At 36.7% G+C, this 17,148-nt stretch overlaps 1 protein-coding gene across 1 annotated transcript in view; it reads right to left on the bottom strand.

The window, feature by feature from the left end:
* Positions 1-8,129: 8,129 nt before the first annotated feature.
* Positions 8,130-17,148, bottom strand: part of TTC33 (tetratricopeptide repeat domain 33) — a 40,735-nt gene continuing 31,716 nt past the window's right edge. The window contains exons 4-5 of the mRNA XM_020996252.2: positions 15,830-15,961; positions 8,130-10,574 (exon numbers count right to left, since the gene is read on the bottom strand). Coding sequence (XP_020851911.1) covers positions 10,221-10,574; positions 15,830-15,961 — 486 coding nt within the window. The 3' untranslated portion in view covers positions 8,130-10,220. The remainder of the gene's footprint in view (positions 10,575-15,829; positions 15,962-17,148) is intronic.

The following is a 17,148-nucleotide window of genomic DNA, read 5'->3' as shown; positions in this document are numbered from 1 at the left end:
GATATGAACTCCCCACAATTTTGAAAGGCTTATATAACTTTAGAATTGAATCATGTGGTTCACAACTTGCTCCAAGTCACAGCTTTCAAAGCCATTGGGATCCTTTATTAATGAAAGCTCTGTAAAGTAGATATCAGCATACAAGTTTCAACATACTCCCAAGAGCATCTACAAACCAACTTCTGTGGAAGTAGCATCAGTGTAGGGGGGAAAGCCCTGGGAAAGAGTCAGGAGGGCCTAGATTCCATTCCTGGCTTTGTCACTAACAGTTATGTAGATTTAGCCAAGCCCCTTCAACAACCTGAGCCTGTTTCCTCCTCAGTAAAATGAGTGGCTGAATTTGAAGACCTCTGAGTTCTCTTCCAGCTCTGAAATCCTATACTTCTCTTATAGCAATGGAAAGCCACATGACTATGCCCATGTTTGACACGAGTTGGTAGACATAAAACATAAGTGACTTTCTGCACATAAGACAGATTCTGTGAACATGTTTCTTGATCGTTATTCCTTGTGTAAACATTGGTCATTTCTAATCAGGAGCAGGAACCCCAAAATCTCTCAGACAGACATACCCCATAAGAGAGGTACTAAAAACATCTTCAAGTGCTTTAATTGAATAAACATCTATCTATTGGTAATGAGAGACCAAAAGGTTAGAAAAATGTGACCTTAAACCTCATAAATCACGTAACATAAAGTAATTAACAAACACTAGAATATGCTTAGAGAAATCCTGGACATATGTCAAAAACAATATCATGAGAGCTTAATGAGCTTAAAGACCTAAAACTTACCATTTTGTCAATTTAATAAAAACCTGGAAGGATATGCTTTCAAGCATTATCTCAAGTTAACAAGGAATAGGAGTATTAATTACTTTTGAAAATATTCTAATTCATTTGTACTCAAGTGAGACAATGCCCATTCACAAGCAGGTACTGCTAATATGCATATCAAAATGACCGTGAAGAACATCAAGTTACCATTTCTTCATCCTTTTCTGTCCAAAAATATTTCATCTAAAAATCTGAAACAAGCAGTAGGGGGCAGGTAGGTGGACCTGAGTTCAAATCTGGACTCAGACACTTGACACTTACTGGCTGTGTGACCCTGGGCAAGTCACTCAACCCCATTGCCTAGCCAAAGGAGGGGAGGGGGCGGAAATACATAAAACAAGCAAAAGTTTCATATCATTTAGAAAAAAAAAATTTAAGGCAGAAAATTCCACAACATTTTTAATAATAACTCATTTATAGAGTATTTAAAAGTTTACAGAATGCTTTCCTCACCTCGCAACAACTTTGCAAAGCAGGTAGTGGGGGCAGCGAGGTGATGCCGTGGATAGAGCACCGACCCTGCAGTCAGGAGGACTTGGGTTCAAATCTGGCCTCAGACAAATAACACTCACTAGCCATGTGACTCTGGGCAAGTCACTTAACCCCAATTGCCTAAAAAAATAAAAATAAAAGAATTGAATCAAGAGTGGTAAATCTTAGAATGAACTGAAGTTGTCAAGGAAAGCTAAACACAACTAAAAAGGAGAATGGGGACTTAGCTCAATTGGGAAAATGAGGAAGATCAAAGAAGAAATAAAACCATTATTGGAATGGATGGGAGGACAGTATCTGGCAAGAGAGAGAAGGTAGAAGTGCTTAACTTTTATTTTGCTTCAGTTTTGTCTGCCAAGGAAAATGATATAAGAACTTGAAAGTTCAGAACAAAAATGGCAAATAGAGAAGGATATATAAAATAAAAAGATAGAAAGAAAGCATCCAGGTGCATTTGATGAAAAGTCACAGGACCCATATGAACCGGATACTCAGGTCCTAAAAGAATTGTTTCCACAATTAGTAAAGTAAGATCACTGAAAAGAGGAGGGATGAAAAAGTACTAAAGAAGGACAATTGTCCTGATTTTCAAAAAAGGGAGAGAATAAAACTGCAAACTGTAGGCCAACTTATCTTTGATTCCAGGCAAAATTCTACAATGTGTAGCATCCTCTTGTGGCATACTTTAGAGCAGGTGTGGATGCTTCCTGTTAGCAATGATGATACTTTTAGTTGCCTATTAAATCAGAAGTCAGGGCAGCTAGGTCACATAGGGGATAGAGTGCTGGGCCTAGAATCAGGAGGATCTGAGTTCAGATTTATCCTCAGATACTTACTAGCTATGTTACCCTTGGCAAGTCACTTAAGCCCATTTGCCTTAGTTCCTCATATGTGAAATGAGCTGGAGAAGGAAATGGCAAATCACTCTAGTATCTTTGCCAAGAAAATTCCAAATGGGCACACAGAGTGTTGGACAAAACTCAACAACAACAAGTCAGAATTCAATGGATATGCTAAAGAAGCAATTTCTGACCCTTAGGTATCTCCTTCTTGACAGCTTTAAGATATACGAGGACTCTCTGAGCTCCAGAGGATTGGTAAGGATTGGGGCTAGGAGGGATCCTCCTTTGACTCAGTGTGGCCCAGCTACAGGAGCACATGATATCCTAGCATGTGTCTAGGATGGGGCCACCTCCTGTTTGTGTCTTCTTTTAATGATTATGTTGTCTATACCCTTTGATACAGTAATGCCACCCCTGAGCATAAACTTCAAGACAGAAACAGAAGCCCGATAAATATCAAAATCATTATAGCAGTATTCTTTGTGATAACAAAGAATTAAACACAAAGTGAGTATCCATTGCCTGTGAAATGACTGGGGGAAAAAAGCTATGCTATATGAATGTGATGGAATATTATTGTGCAGTAAGGAATGGATAATGTGAGAAATTCAGAGAAATATGGGAAGAATTATATAACTGATACAGAACCAAAGGTACTATGTGTGTATGTGTGTGTATGTGTGCATACACACACACACACACACACTCACACACTAGTGTTAAGGAAAAGATTGGTCAAAGGAAGTTAATTCTGAAGAAAGGAAAAAACATGAAGGTCTTGGATAAGAAATGATGAAACATACCTCCTCCCTTACTGAAGAGAGATGGAAGACTACCAAGATAGCTGGTAGCAATAGTAATTTGAGGGGAATAGACTTAGGTTCCTTTCAATTCTAGATGTATGATCCTATTACAGTATTCATATGCATCATGAGATATGGTCTCTGAATTAGATATTCTTGCTTGTTTTTCATAATTCGTCACAAGGAAAGACTCAATATAGAGGGTGGAGTGGGAAATGATTAATGTAAAGGCAAAAGACATCAAAAAAAGAAAAAAAACATCCGGAATTGCCTTTTTGACAGTGACTAGACTGGTAAATTAGAGAAATGTTATAGATACAGTTTACTTTGATTTTCGCAAAGCATTTGATAAAGTATTTCATAATATTCCCACAGAAAATATGTGAACTAAATGATAGCACAATCAGATGGACCTGCAATGGTCAGGCTCAAAGTGCAGTCATTAATGGTTTATGCCAATTTGGATGGTCTCCAGTAGAGTGTCCCAAAGGTCTCTGCTTTTTTCAAACATTATTAACAGTAACTTACATAAAAGCAAAGATGATCTCCTTATCTAATGGGAAGATGACACAAAGTTGGGAAAGATAGCTAATACTGGATGCCTGTCAGAATCCAAAAAGAGAACATTGAGCCAAAACTAATAAGATGAACTCCAATAAGGATAAATGGAAAGTCTCACACTTGAATTCAAAAAGTCCACTTAGCCAAATCAAGATTGAGTTCTAAAACTGTTTGTCTGAAAAATATTTAGGGGGATTCATAGACTCCAGGTGCAGCTCAATGAGTCAACAGGATAACAATGGCCAAAAAAATAGCTAATATGACCTTTGTTGTTCATTCATTTCACTCGTGTTTGACTCTTCATGACCCCATTTGGGTTTTCTTGACAAAGATGCTGGAATGATTTGCCATTTCCTTCTCTAGCTCATTTTACGGATGAGGAAACTAAGGCAAATAGGGTTAAGGGACTTGCCCAGAGTCACACAGCTAGTAAGCATCTGAGGCCAGATTTGATTTCAGAGTGGAGTCTTCCTGACTCAAGGCCCAGCACTCTATCCACTGTCCCACCTATCTGCCCCAATATGATCTTGGGCTTCATTAAGAAAGACATGGCTTTCAGGAGTTGTTCCTAATTGGACCACATCTGGAGTATTGTTCTTGACATTACTTTTTAAGAAGGATGTTGATAAGCTAGAAAATTCCAGAAAAGGGAACCAGAGTGGTGAAGGGCCTCGAGTTCAAGTCACACAAGAATCAGTTAAATGTACTAGTGATGTTTAGTTAGGAGAGGATAAGACTCAGAAGAAACATATCTTCAAGTACCTGAAAGGCTGTTAGGAGAAGAGGAATTAGACTTTTTCTATTTAGCCCTAAAGGACAACGAGGAATAATATATGGAAGGTGAAGACAGGCAAACTGAATGCCATCAGGAAAACTTCCAAACTATCAGAGCTATTAAAAAGTGAAATATGTTCCCTAGTAAGGCAGTGGATTCTCCCTTACAGGTCTTAAATCTGAGGCTAGATGACTACTCGTCAGATGTATTATACTGGGTATGGGCTAGATAAGGCAGCCGCTGAACTCTCTTTCAACTCTGAAATTCTGTGACAAAATCAGTGTATGATAGAGATGAGTAACAATAATCGCTAACATTTATGCAGCATTATATGCCAGCTACTGTGCTAAGGAAGCACTTAACAATTATTATCTCATCTGATCCTCACAACAACCCTAGGAGATAAGTGTTATTCTTATCTCTATGTTACAGATGAGAAAACTGAGGGATCATGACTTGTGCAGAGTCACACAGGTAGTAGGTCTCAGAGGCCTGGTTTGAAGTCAGGTCTTCCTGGGTCCAAGCCCAGTGCTCTATCCACTGCATCATCTAGCTGCCCCTATCTAGCAGTGATTAGCATGCTGGATTCGAAGTGAAAGTGGCAAGAGAGATGGAGTAGGAAGGAATGGAATAGTCTAGCCAAGAGGGAATGAGGGCCTGAATTCTATGATGGCAGCATGAAAAAAAAAATGAGGAAGAGAATTATGGGGGGGGGGTGGATATAAATTCCATTTTTGACATGTACTTGAGGTGCTAGTGGGACATCCAGGTGATACAATTTAAAATGTAGATCTAAGACACCTAATTACGCAGTGGATGGAGCTAATTATTTTGTTAAGAAATTTGGAATTTTTTTTAAGTGACTAAAATGTCCACTTTCTTTGAAAAAAAGACTCTATTGCTAGATATATACCCTCTGGAGGTCAAAAATAGGAACAAATGATCTATATTCATCAAAATATCCATAGGAGAACTATGGATATTTTTTGTTGTAGCAAAGCATTGGAAACAAAGTAGGAAATGGCTAGGTGTCTTCTAGCTCTAATAATTCTTTGGGCCATAAGAAAAAGAGATTAGGAAAAATTCAGAGAATCACGGGGAGACATATGAACCAATGCAGAGAGAAGCAAAAAGAACTGTAAAAATTATATACCAAAGACTACAATGATGTAAATGAAATTAACAACACTGGATAGGGTTGTGGAGAAGAGTATTTGGAAATGAATATAACAAAAAAACAAGACAACAATAAAAATAAGGATTAGTTGTAGAGAAATGCAATTCAAGAACTCAGTGGAGAAATCTGAGTTCAAGCTATAGCTTTAAGAGGCATGCACATAGAAGTAAAATTGAAGAAACTGACAAGGTAGATTCAAAACTGGTTGACCAGATGCCAGGAGTTGTCATTAATGAATCAAATCAAGTTGACAGTCTCTAGTAGAGTGCCCCAGGGATCTGTCCTTGACCCTGTGCTGTTTAACGTAATTTATCAGTAAACTGGACAAAGGCATAAATGGAATACTTATCAATTTTGCAGATGATACAAAGCTGAAGGATGGCTAACATGCTGGATGACAGTATTAGTATCCAAAAGGGCCTTGACATGCTAGAATTATGGGCCAAATCTAATAGGATGAAATTTAAGAGAAAAATGTTAAGTCCTATACTTGGGTTCAAAAAAATCCATACCACTACATGGGAGAGGCATGGCAAGATAATAGTTCTGTGTCAAAGAAGCAAATGTGATCTGTTATTCTAGATACAGTTACTTGAACAAAGTAGGTTGCCCTACTGCATTTTGCCATGGTCAAGGCACATCTTATATGTTGTATTCAGTTTATATTAAGAACAGCATTGACAAAATGGCTCACGTCCAGAGGAGATTAGGACCAAGGTGAGGGGACAGGAGACCATGTCCTACAGGGATCCATTGAAGGAAATGGAGATGTTTCATTTGGACACTTGGTGAGGACACAGTGACTGTACCCAAGTATCTGAAAAGTTTCATCATAGAAAAGGTAATAGATTTATTCAGCTTTGCCCCAGAGAGCAGAACTAGGAGCCATTGGTAGAGGTTCCTAAGAAGGCAGATTTTGGGATAAATGTATAGAAAATCTTCCTGATAAAATTAAGAGTTGTCCCAAACTGGAATGAGCTACTTTGGGAGACAATGAATTCTTCTTCACTGGAGATCAATATTTCAAGGATCTGTCATTCTTTCTACCAAAGCAGAATGCAAACCCTCCACGACTCAGTTAAACAGAATTCAAGAACTGCTGTGGCTTAAGCAAGAAAGTAATTTATATGACGATATATAATGTAATATAATGTTTAATAGAAAGCTTCTTGAGGTTAGTGACTATTTCACATTTGTACTTATATCCCTAATACAGTACCTGGAACACAGTAGGCACGTAATAAATGCTTATTGATTCATTGAAAAGAAAACAACATTGAAAAACTTTAGAACTCTGATAAATACAAAGACAATTGTGACTTCAGAGGTGAGGTGGCAGAAAGGTGGTGGACTACAGGTATGGAATGATGAATACACTTACAAATAAAGCCAATAGGTAGTTTCTTTTGCTTTACAAACGGTGCATGTGTGTGAGTCAATGAAAAATGACAGTAATGTAAACAAGAAAAGCTATTTTTAAAAAATTAACACAGAATGTTTTAATCATCAGAATCCATTTAGTTTGGAAAAAAAAAACCTAGTAGTCAAATTGGCAATTAGCCTCTCTCTCTAAATTTAGCTCGACTGGTCCTTGGACAACAAAGTCACGCATTGAACCCAAGACTTGGTGACTGCACCTTAGTGATTGGGACCTGCCAGAGTTTGTGCTCCAGCCTTTAGGAAGGCAAGGATCACCTCCATATCATGAAGAGCCATCAGAATAAGTCTTTAGCAGAGTCCAGAGGACCCAGCTGAGATGAAATAGGATACATTTAGGATCACAGAATTTGGAGCTTGGAAAGCACCTTAGAAATCATCTTGTCCAACTCTTTCATCTTACAAATAATTGTATTACAAATATATTACACAAAACTAATTATAGCGCACAGGGGGTAAGTGTCTTACACAAGGTCGCATAGGGATTAGAGTATAGAGGCATTTTCTCCTATGAGTCCATGAGCATCTGACTTCAAATTCCATGGAATCTGCTGCCCCCTGGTGGGCTCCGATCATCATGGTATGATATGTGGCATAATTAGGAAGTCCACAATGCTTTCTGAAAAGACTAGAACTGCAGGAAATATTGGTTCTGCTATCTACATTGTGATCTTTTAAAAGTTACCTCAATACTTACTAATTTTATAGTTCATCTTTTCTTCTAACAGGTCTATACCACAATATCCCTGGAAACAATTATGTAGCAAACTTTTCTGGCATATTTATAGAATATGATTATTTGGCTAACCAAATATCCTACTTACTTAAAAACTGACATAGTTAATATATATTCACGTACCTCTTTTTAAAGAATTGGAGCACGTTATATGCTTCATGCTAGAATTATGCTTAACATAATTTACTGCTATTTTTCTGTTAATGTGATTATACTAGAAGTTTGGAAAGGCTTAGGTTAATAAATACTTTCAACTGAAAGACCATCAAATAAATAAGCTTTCACTGTGTCTTTTACATTATTTACAAGAATGAGAACACTGATAATATGTATGATAGATTATGTCTATTATTCAGAAAATAGTGCTAGCTACTTTCTAGATGTGGAAGTAAGATTTCCTTTTTAATTGGATACTCTCATTCTTATATCTCAGATTATATGGAATCACACATGCAGAAAGAAAACAGAAGCAATAGTATGACACTTTATTTGGTTAAAGGGGAGAACATCCTGGTTTGCATGCATAGGAAAAATTAAGTCTGGGGTTAATTTTTTTTTTTAACATTCTAGTGGCTATACAGCAGCTCCATGGGTTGATAAGTTATACTAAGAACCCTGGCAGAGGTTGGCAGAGGTTTCACCTTCATATGAAGGAAAGATTATAAAGCAACTTAACTGTTTACCCTCTGTCTTCACATCACTCTTCCCCAGACCAGAACGAAAGAAATAGGACTAAATATCAACAAAAGAATTTATACTGTCTCCTAAGAAAGGACAGTAAAAGCTTATTGCACTATTTTTAAAAATCTACCACATTAAGTAAAATTAAAAACTTGAAACTGCAGAAACCCCACAACTTTATTTATACATGAATTTTACAATAAACAATAAAGTATATACACCCATCACGCAAACAATACATGAAATTACAAGACTGTTCACATCTATACTTACCCAATCAATTTGTAATTAGTAATTATTTAAAACAATAAGTATTTTGTTTTTAGGCTATATTAAAACTTACCATTCTAACCGGAACTACCTCCCTGATAGATCAAATACATAGTACAATACTTTCTACAGCAGAATTAATCTGCTGATTTTGCCATCTCTGAGTAATGCACCCAAAGATCCTGTCAAAAAGCCATCAAATGACCTGCCTCCAATGTAGACGAAGAAAAAAGAATCCATATAATGAAGCAGATTACTCTGATTCCTGTTAAAGGTAATTGAGCTTAACATCAAAAAAAAATCTTTCTGAGATTTAGAATAAGTTAAGCTACTTAACAACGTATTATGCAAGTGAATTATAAAATCAACTTTAGCATTAACAAAGATGTTTCTTTTTGTATGCTTTTAATAATTTTCATTTGAAGATAACTTCAGTAATTCCTGATCGTTAGCAATATAAGGAATGAACTTTAAGATCCTAAGTTATAGACATGACAATGAGTTAGTAACTTAAGAACTAATAACTTCATCCTTAATTTTAGGGACAGAATTTACCTGTTTTTTAATGGTGAGCCATGTTCTTATCAATTGAGACAGCTCCTATCAAGTGCAATAGGCTGAAAATAAAAATCTACCATCTTAAATATCACATACTAAAATAACCATAAAGGTAACTTAAGTTTTAAAATTAAGGAAAATAAAGAATTTAAACTGGAAAAGGATGCACATGTTGCCGTGCTCTAGCTGTAAAAAACATTTATAATAAATTCAGAAGTCCACATTTTAAAATGATTCATTTGTGGCACGGATTACTTACTCCTTTTTTTCTTACAACAAAAATATTTTAATGCCAGAATAACGCTTTTTAATCATCAACTGACATATCTGACAAATGTTAAGGGAGAGAAAACTTCATTATAGATTAATAATTTTTTTCTTTTCTAATATGGTTTTACAATTTACAAAAATCTAATTTGGTTTTAAAAAACCAAAAGTGCAAATCCAAGTTAAGAGAAGTATCAGAAATTGCTTAGAACATATAGACACGCATACTTTTTTGCTGAAGTTTCCAAGGTTCTATATTCCTGATGATACTTTGAGTATTAACTCTCCTTTTTCATTACAATGCCTAAATATTTTTATGTTCCTCTTGGATTCAATCTTCTTTTCACCTAAATAACAATATATTTTGAAGAGGGAGGGGGAAGTATGCCACTTTTTCCAATTTCAAAAAATAAATATCAATTTGAATAGCCAATTCACAACAATGGTCTTCACATCAATCCACAAATGACAAAAGGGACCTGTAGTATTTTTAACAAGCTTCACTTTTCAAGTTACACACAAATAAAATGAGTGCTTTTACATACAAAAACTAAACAAAATGTGTTAATCACTCAACATTTTACCCAACATTTCTTGAAGTTGCAATTCTAAGTCACAAGTCATCAAAATGCTGACCAGACTTTATGCAATGATTCCACCATTAAGTTTTCAAATTTCTCATCTCCGAATTATCGGTTTCACCCTGTTTCTTAAGGATGGATTTCTCTGCTGCTAAAACTTTTACATGATGCTCAACAAGCTAGATTCAAGTTACATGCGTTGTTTTATCGAGCTTTGATGAAAACAGAACTGTCTGGAATTGTGGCGTCTTCCTCCTTCTCAGTTCTGGTCTCTACAGTCCCAGACGCTGACACAATCACCATGGTTTTATTTGCTGAAACCGTCTTCTGTTTTTCTGCAATAGCTGCACAAACAGCAACAATCTCATCACTTTCAAAGTCATAGTCTGGAATCGATTTTGGTGAAAAATGTATTTCTTCAGCTGGCATTTCAGTTCTTTTAAGCCTCTGTGCTTCCTTCTGCTGTTTTTGCAATGTTCTTGCCCAGGAAAGGTCTTCTTTCCATATTTCAGGATTCATTGGATAGATGTGCAAGGCCACTTGGAAACTTCTAATTGCCTACAAAAAAAGAGGTTTAGAGATGTTCAAGTCAATCTATTTAATACTAGCCATATCTTTTCCATATTTTCTATTTGTGTTTTACATTATGAGTTCACTGGAAACAACTTACTGCCTAATATTAAAAAATATCATTTGTTGATGATGACACTTCCCAGGTGCAAGTCAGTGACTGGCTGGGGCTTTGGTAACTGCTACTGATGCTTCTCATCAAAGTCTTGTGCACTGAAATATATCAAAAAGTCATTGATGAATGAGAGAGAGGATCTCTCTGTTCTGATCTCATCTCAGGCTCTCATCTTGCACCCATAAAACCCGGCCTGTTTTAGAAGACACTATGGCCCTGGCCACCTTTTCTGACATTGGGTGCTCCTTTTCTCACACTCCCAACACAACACCAGTCTGGGAAGAAAAACAGATATGCTCCTTATTGCCACTTCCAAACCTTCCCTCTGCCACCATCACTCAGCAAAAACTCTCCTCCTTTGAAGTTCACTCCATTCAGCTAAAACATGTGATCTAAATCCTTCTTGGAAGTCACCTACCAGCTTTCAGGGAATTATAAAACCTTTCTCAAGTTCAGTAATGAGCTTGTTTCCTTTTTCGTATTTTCATTCTTTGAACCTAGAAAATACCTGCTACATAACAGACATTTAATAAATGCTTGCTGATTGACTAATAGCTCATAATCTTTCTCTCAAACTCACCCCTCGCCCTTATCAAAACATTTCAAAATACACACTAATGTTCCCTCAAACTCTCTGGACACAGTTCAAGATCGTCCTCAACTCTTGTGACCTGTATCTTCATCTGATCCACAGACTTTCGGGTTTTTTCCTCTGGACATCTTCAGTATATCAGTGAGCAAATAGACTATCTACTGACTATCTCTATCTCTCATCACATGATGAGACCATCTTTTTCATTCTAACATTTCTTTGATAGCATTCCTTACACTGCTTCTCCTTTTTAATTCCCCACTTAAAATTTACTTCAGTTTGCTCACAGCTACCATATGACTGTCCATTGTCCTTTGGGTTATCCTCAGTTTTTTACAGAGATTACAGCACTCCATGAAAACACCAGAAAAATAATGGCATTAAACAGACAGTATTTGTTTGGGGTCATTTGTTTAAAATTATGCAAGGGCAATCCAATCTGCTTTCCTCCCCTGTTCAATTCTCAGCCCATTTCATTGTCCATTTACAATCAAGGGGTCTGCAAACTTTAAGAGTACATTTTGATAACTATTTCATTATAATTGGCTTCCTTTGTAATCTTATGATTTTTATTTTATGCATCAAAAAATATTATTCTGACAAGAGGTCTGTAGATTTGACCTGTCAAAAGGATCCACAATGCAAAAAAAGATAAGAAGATCTGATATGAAGTATCTGTCTAAAATACAAATATACAGTGATGGATAAGCCCTCTATATTGCCCATTTAGCTACATATCATAGTCTAGACCAGGGGTGGGGAAGCTGAGGCTCGAGGCCACATATGGCCATCTGGGTCCTCAAGTGCAACCCTTTGACTGAATCCAAGCTTCACAGAACACATCCCCTTAATAAAAGGATTTGTTCTGTAAAACTTGGACTCGGTCAAAAGGCTGCATCCAAGAACTGAGAAGGCCACATGTGGCCTCAAGGCCAAAGGTTCTCCAACCCTGGTCTAGACCAAGGGTTAGCAAACTATGGCCCATAGGACAAATCCACATCATAGTCTGTTTTGGTATGGCCTGGGAGCTAAGAAGTGTTTTTTATATTTGTAAATAAAGTTTTAGTGTATTTTAAAATTTAAAAACAACTCCTAGCTCACAGGAGTATAAAAATAGGCAGTGAGCAAGATTTGGCTGGTGGGCCATTAGGGAATAGTTTGGCAATTCTTGGTCTGGATTATCAACACTCTTGAGTTTCTTTGGGTTTGGATTTGGAAGTTTCTTCTATGTGGATAGTTAGGTGAGTTCTTTGGAACAGCTAATGATTTCATTTAGAAGGTTCTGCAGTCTCCTAAATGTTCCAGGGCTTGATCCTGTCACTAAATGTTATCCACAAATCTGCAGGATCTCACCATCTCAGGTACTTCCTCCTCAACTTGCTCTCTGTCCTGGATCTGTTTCATGTACATTTGGAGAGCACATGCCTCCTTGTTCCAGGCCTCATTTGATATTGGGGGCAGCTGGTTGGCACAGCAGATATAGTGCCAGGGCTGGAGTCAGGAAGACCTGAGTTCAAATCCAGTCTCAGACATTTACTAGTTGTGTGACCCTGGGCAAGTCACTTGAGTTTGCCTCAGTTTTCTCATCTGTAAAATTGAGATAATAATAGCACCTACCTCCCAGAGTGTTGTGAAGATAAAATGAGACATTGGAAAACATTTAGCACACTGGCTGGCCCTGTTTGCTATATAAGTGTTTATTGCTGTTGTTGCTATTATTGTGATTATTAATGACCACAGGACTGGACAATGTGATCTCTGTCATTAAGAGTATTCAGATTACCTTGAATAATTTTAACATGCATGAGAGATATCTTGTTGAAACTAAGCCTTTAAGGTGACATTTTGCTCATCCAAACTAAATACCCTTTTGTAATCAATAAACAATAAGCACAGTGAGATCCTATATTATCCAACTCTTAGTCAACTGTATGACAGCAAAGATGTAGTCTAGGTAGTTTATTTGTAAAAACCTTCCTGTTCCCTTCTAGTGCCCTCCTCGAGTATATCCATAGTGTGTGCATCAATTATTCTAATAAAAATTTTATACAGATAGGAAGTAAGAATATGGGTTAGTATTTACTTATGTTTTCTTGGTCAGCTTTTTTTTTTGGTAATAACAAGATCCCAGATTTCTCCTATAACTTTGATCCTCTACCTCTTTCATATATCTCTTTAATTCCTTCAAAATGTGTTGTCTCCAGTACAGACTTGCTCTACATATACGTGATCCATTCCTGCTACTTTTCCCACACTTGTTTTTTTTTCAGTGCTATTTACAATTTCTCTATCAGAATATCCAGAATCAAAATGTGATACTCCTAAAGTGGTGGCTCCACTATCTTTCACTATGAGAAAAGTTCATGAGAAACACTTTGCAGATTCTTTTTCTCACTGGGCTGTTTGTGGTCTTCTTCCAGTTTTATTCTACAATGTCTTCAAAATGACTCTGGGTCCTCTCTCCTAGCTTTCCTTAAAACGGTTTTCCCATCCTCTGCTTCTATTTTATTAGGCAATTATTCCTCATAATTTTTTTACTATTCTTCACTGTGAGATTTTACTAGTGAGCTTACGTTTTAAAATGGTATTGCTCTTGGCTACCATATCTCTCTGCTTAACTAGCAAATCAACTGGGTGCTGAGTAGGGCAGGTTTTAGGCTTTTTTTGTTCTCTTTCCTATAGCAACTGATTAACATTAGCTACATTTCTATCATTGGTGTGCACTTCTACCCTTTCTTCATCTATTTCTCATTTTTCAGTGATGATAACCTGTTCAAATAGTTTGGGTTGGAATTTCTAAAATTTTATACTGTATCTTTTTATCAAGTTTATTCTTTTATCTTTGTATAAATTTTAATATTTATTCTAACAAGTTCTAACAAGAGTCCATATGCAGACAGTTGATTCAGGAATCATTCCCACATCAATAAGTCATTAAGATGTAATCAATTTTGGGGGCAGCTAGGTTGCACAGTGGATAGAGCTCCAGTCTTGGAGTCAGGAGGACCTGAGTTCAAATCCGGCCTCAGACACTTGACACTTACTAGCTGTGTGACCCTGGGCAAGTCACTTAACCCCAAATGCCTCACCAAAAAATAAAAAAAAAAGATGTAATCAATTTCATTTTCTGTGATATTATTTGGTGCTTGCCATGTCCAGAGTCTAAAGATACTTTTTCTCAAATAGTATTTATGATATATAGGCATGAGATTCCTGTATATTTTTCAAGTTTGGGCCTTGAACCATTATTTCCCAACATATTTTTCACTGTGCTTGCCTATTCATTACTTTAACTTAACGAGTATCAAAGTAAATGCTGATTTGATTTGGAGATTCTTATCAAATTCTTCAGAACTTCCTTTAATTTTTCATCCCTTTGCAACAGATATGGGTTCATAAATACAATTATTTTCACAGTGATTTTTTTTGTTGTTGTTGTTAATACTCAACTTGAGTACTACAATACATAATGTCCAAATGACCCATTAAGGAATGGATAAATGACAACACTAATTCCTCCAAATACGATGAAAGAAGCATGGAAAAACTTATATGAATGGGTGTTGAGTGAAGTAAACAAAATAAACAATAACTACAACAATATAAATAGAACCACAAAACAATCAAAAATGAATGCTGCAAAAATAAAAAGAATAAGAAATCTTTGTAAGACAGAGAAGACATCGCCCCACACTCTACTCCTTTGCAGAGGTGCTAGGCCCACAGGTGTAAAACACTGCATATATTTTGAGATTTTATTTTTGATGTATTGATCAATTTTGCTGATATTTTTCTTCTTCCTCTTATTTTTCTTCAAAAAACTATTATTTGTTATGTGTAATGGATCTCTGGAAGGAAAGAGGAAAAGAATACTAGGAGAAATTTTGGCAATGTAAAGACAATATTAATTGTTATTTTGATACCAATATCAAAACAATATAGGGAAAGATATCACTAAAAATGTTTGGGTTTTTTTTTTCTAACTTTTCTTTCAATTCCTTTATGTGCCTCTCCAGGAAGGCAAGTGAGCCACACTTGCATTTAGATACAGTCTCATTCTCACAGAGAGAATGCCAAGGCTGCTATGACCCAGTTCATTCCCAGTAGCAGTTCAATTCCTTCAGTCAGTGAACAGAAATATGAAATTTAGAGTTCCAACAGCAAAAGTTGCTTTTGCACGACTCTGTGACTGTTACTATAGAAGTAGATGGGGGCTGCACTTGTATTTTCACTGATTACCCAGGGCAGAGATTCTAAGTGGCTAGCTTACTGGTAATAAGAGTCTCCATACTTAATAGACTGGTTGGTCCTCAGAGAGCAAAGAGAGTCTGTTCCCTTTTCAGCATGGGAGAATCTACCAGGGCTACCACTGTGCCGACACAGTTTTGGGGAAGAACCTATCCAGATCTAGCTCTATGATCCTATGAGCAATTCATATGAGTTACATAAATTAATTGGCTTTCATATTCAGGCTTATCCAATTAAATCTAACTTCAATAAATGCAAGTCTTCAGGATTTGGATAATATTTCCTTACCAAGACAATCTCCCCTAAACCAAGCTGGGCACGTCCCAGAGTCTGCCAAGCTTCCCACGAATGTGGATTTCTTTGCACAGCCATTTCTGCTGCATGAACTGCAGGGAACATTTCATGAAGAGACATCAGAACCTACATCAAAAAAAAAAAAAAAAGAAAAAGGAACCAACCCATCAGTTAGTGTCAAAAACTAACAATTAGTTTGTCCCCTAAAAAACTAAGATGAAGCACCTTTTTGACTCTTCTCTTTCTGATTAAAATTTCTTGTCACACTTTTAACCTTTGTTCCCCTCCTCCCCTATTTATATTTTGAGTTAGGAGACACCCCCCACTCCCACCTCAAGTAACAAGAAATCTCTTATGTCAACATTAAAATATATTACCTTTCTTCTTCTAATTACAAATTCTTATAGCCATAGAGACAAAAAAAAATGTGGTTTCCATGACCACATTTCCAAAGCAGTAATGCTAGTGCTAAGAATTACCTAAGCTAAAACATTTCCTTCAAGTCACAGCCCAATGCTGGGAGGACTAACAGCTTTCCTACTCTAACCCTATGAAGTCTCTGCTCTTGTATGGAGAGGAGAGGGAAGAGAAAGGGAAGGTTAAACTTCTCTAGAGTGCTTTCTCCAGGAATTAATGAGTCCCTATTTCAATCCCACCAAGCCAGCCAGATCAAGAAGTTCTACAGTGCCCACATCAGGTCAAGACATCTGGCAGGGTCCATAAGCCTAAGTTCTCCTTAGGTCTTAGGGAACCCAAATAATTCAGGACCACTGGCAGATTCTAGAGCTCATTTCACACAGGTGGCCACAAATCCTAGTTTATTATTATCTATTAGTATATTACTATCTTGAAGACAACGAAGCTATACACCAAATATAGCACAGCCAGTTCCCAAAGAAGAGGCCTACTTTAAAATCAATAAAAAATCACTGATGACCCTTGCCAAGAGAAATCTAGTTGCCTCACAGACAACTACAATTAGTTTTTATAACAGTTGATTTAAATGAAAATTTAAATAAATTCTTACTTTTATCCAGAAGTAGCAGTGTGGCAGAGTAAACATAGAGCCAGGAACCCTTGGGTTCAAGTCTTACTTGTAATACACACTACCTGCCAGGTGCTCGGCACATCTTGTCCTCTCTCTGTGCCTTAGGTCACTAACTCTCAAAGACCAAAAGTTGAAAACTAGGTGTTACTACATCCTGGTAGTGGAAGCTTTCTCTACCAATGAAATCACAGGTCCAGAACAACTCCAAAAATAATCCATGAGTAACTGAAATGTGCTTTAATTCTTTTCCAAATAAAACTGTCTT

This window comes from Phascolarctos cinereus, unplaced genomic scaffold (genome assembly GCF_003287225.1).
Source record: "Phascolarctos cinereus isolate Bilbo 61053 unplaced genomic scaffold, phaCin_HiC Scaffold_4;HRSCAF=312, whole genome shotgun sequence".
NCBI classification, from domain to species: Eukaryota; Metazoa; Chordata; class Mammalia; order Diprotodontia; family Phascolarctidae; genus Phascolarctos; species Phascolarctos cinereus.
This window is presented reverse-complemented; position numbering and strand designations above follow the sequence as displayed.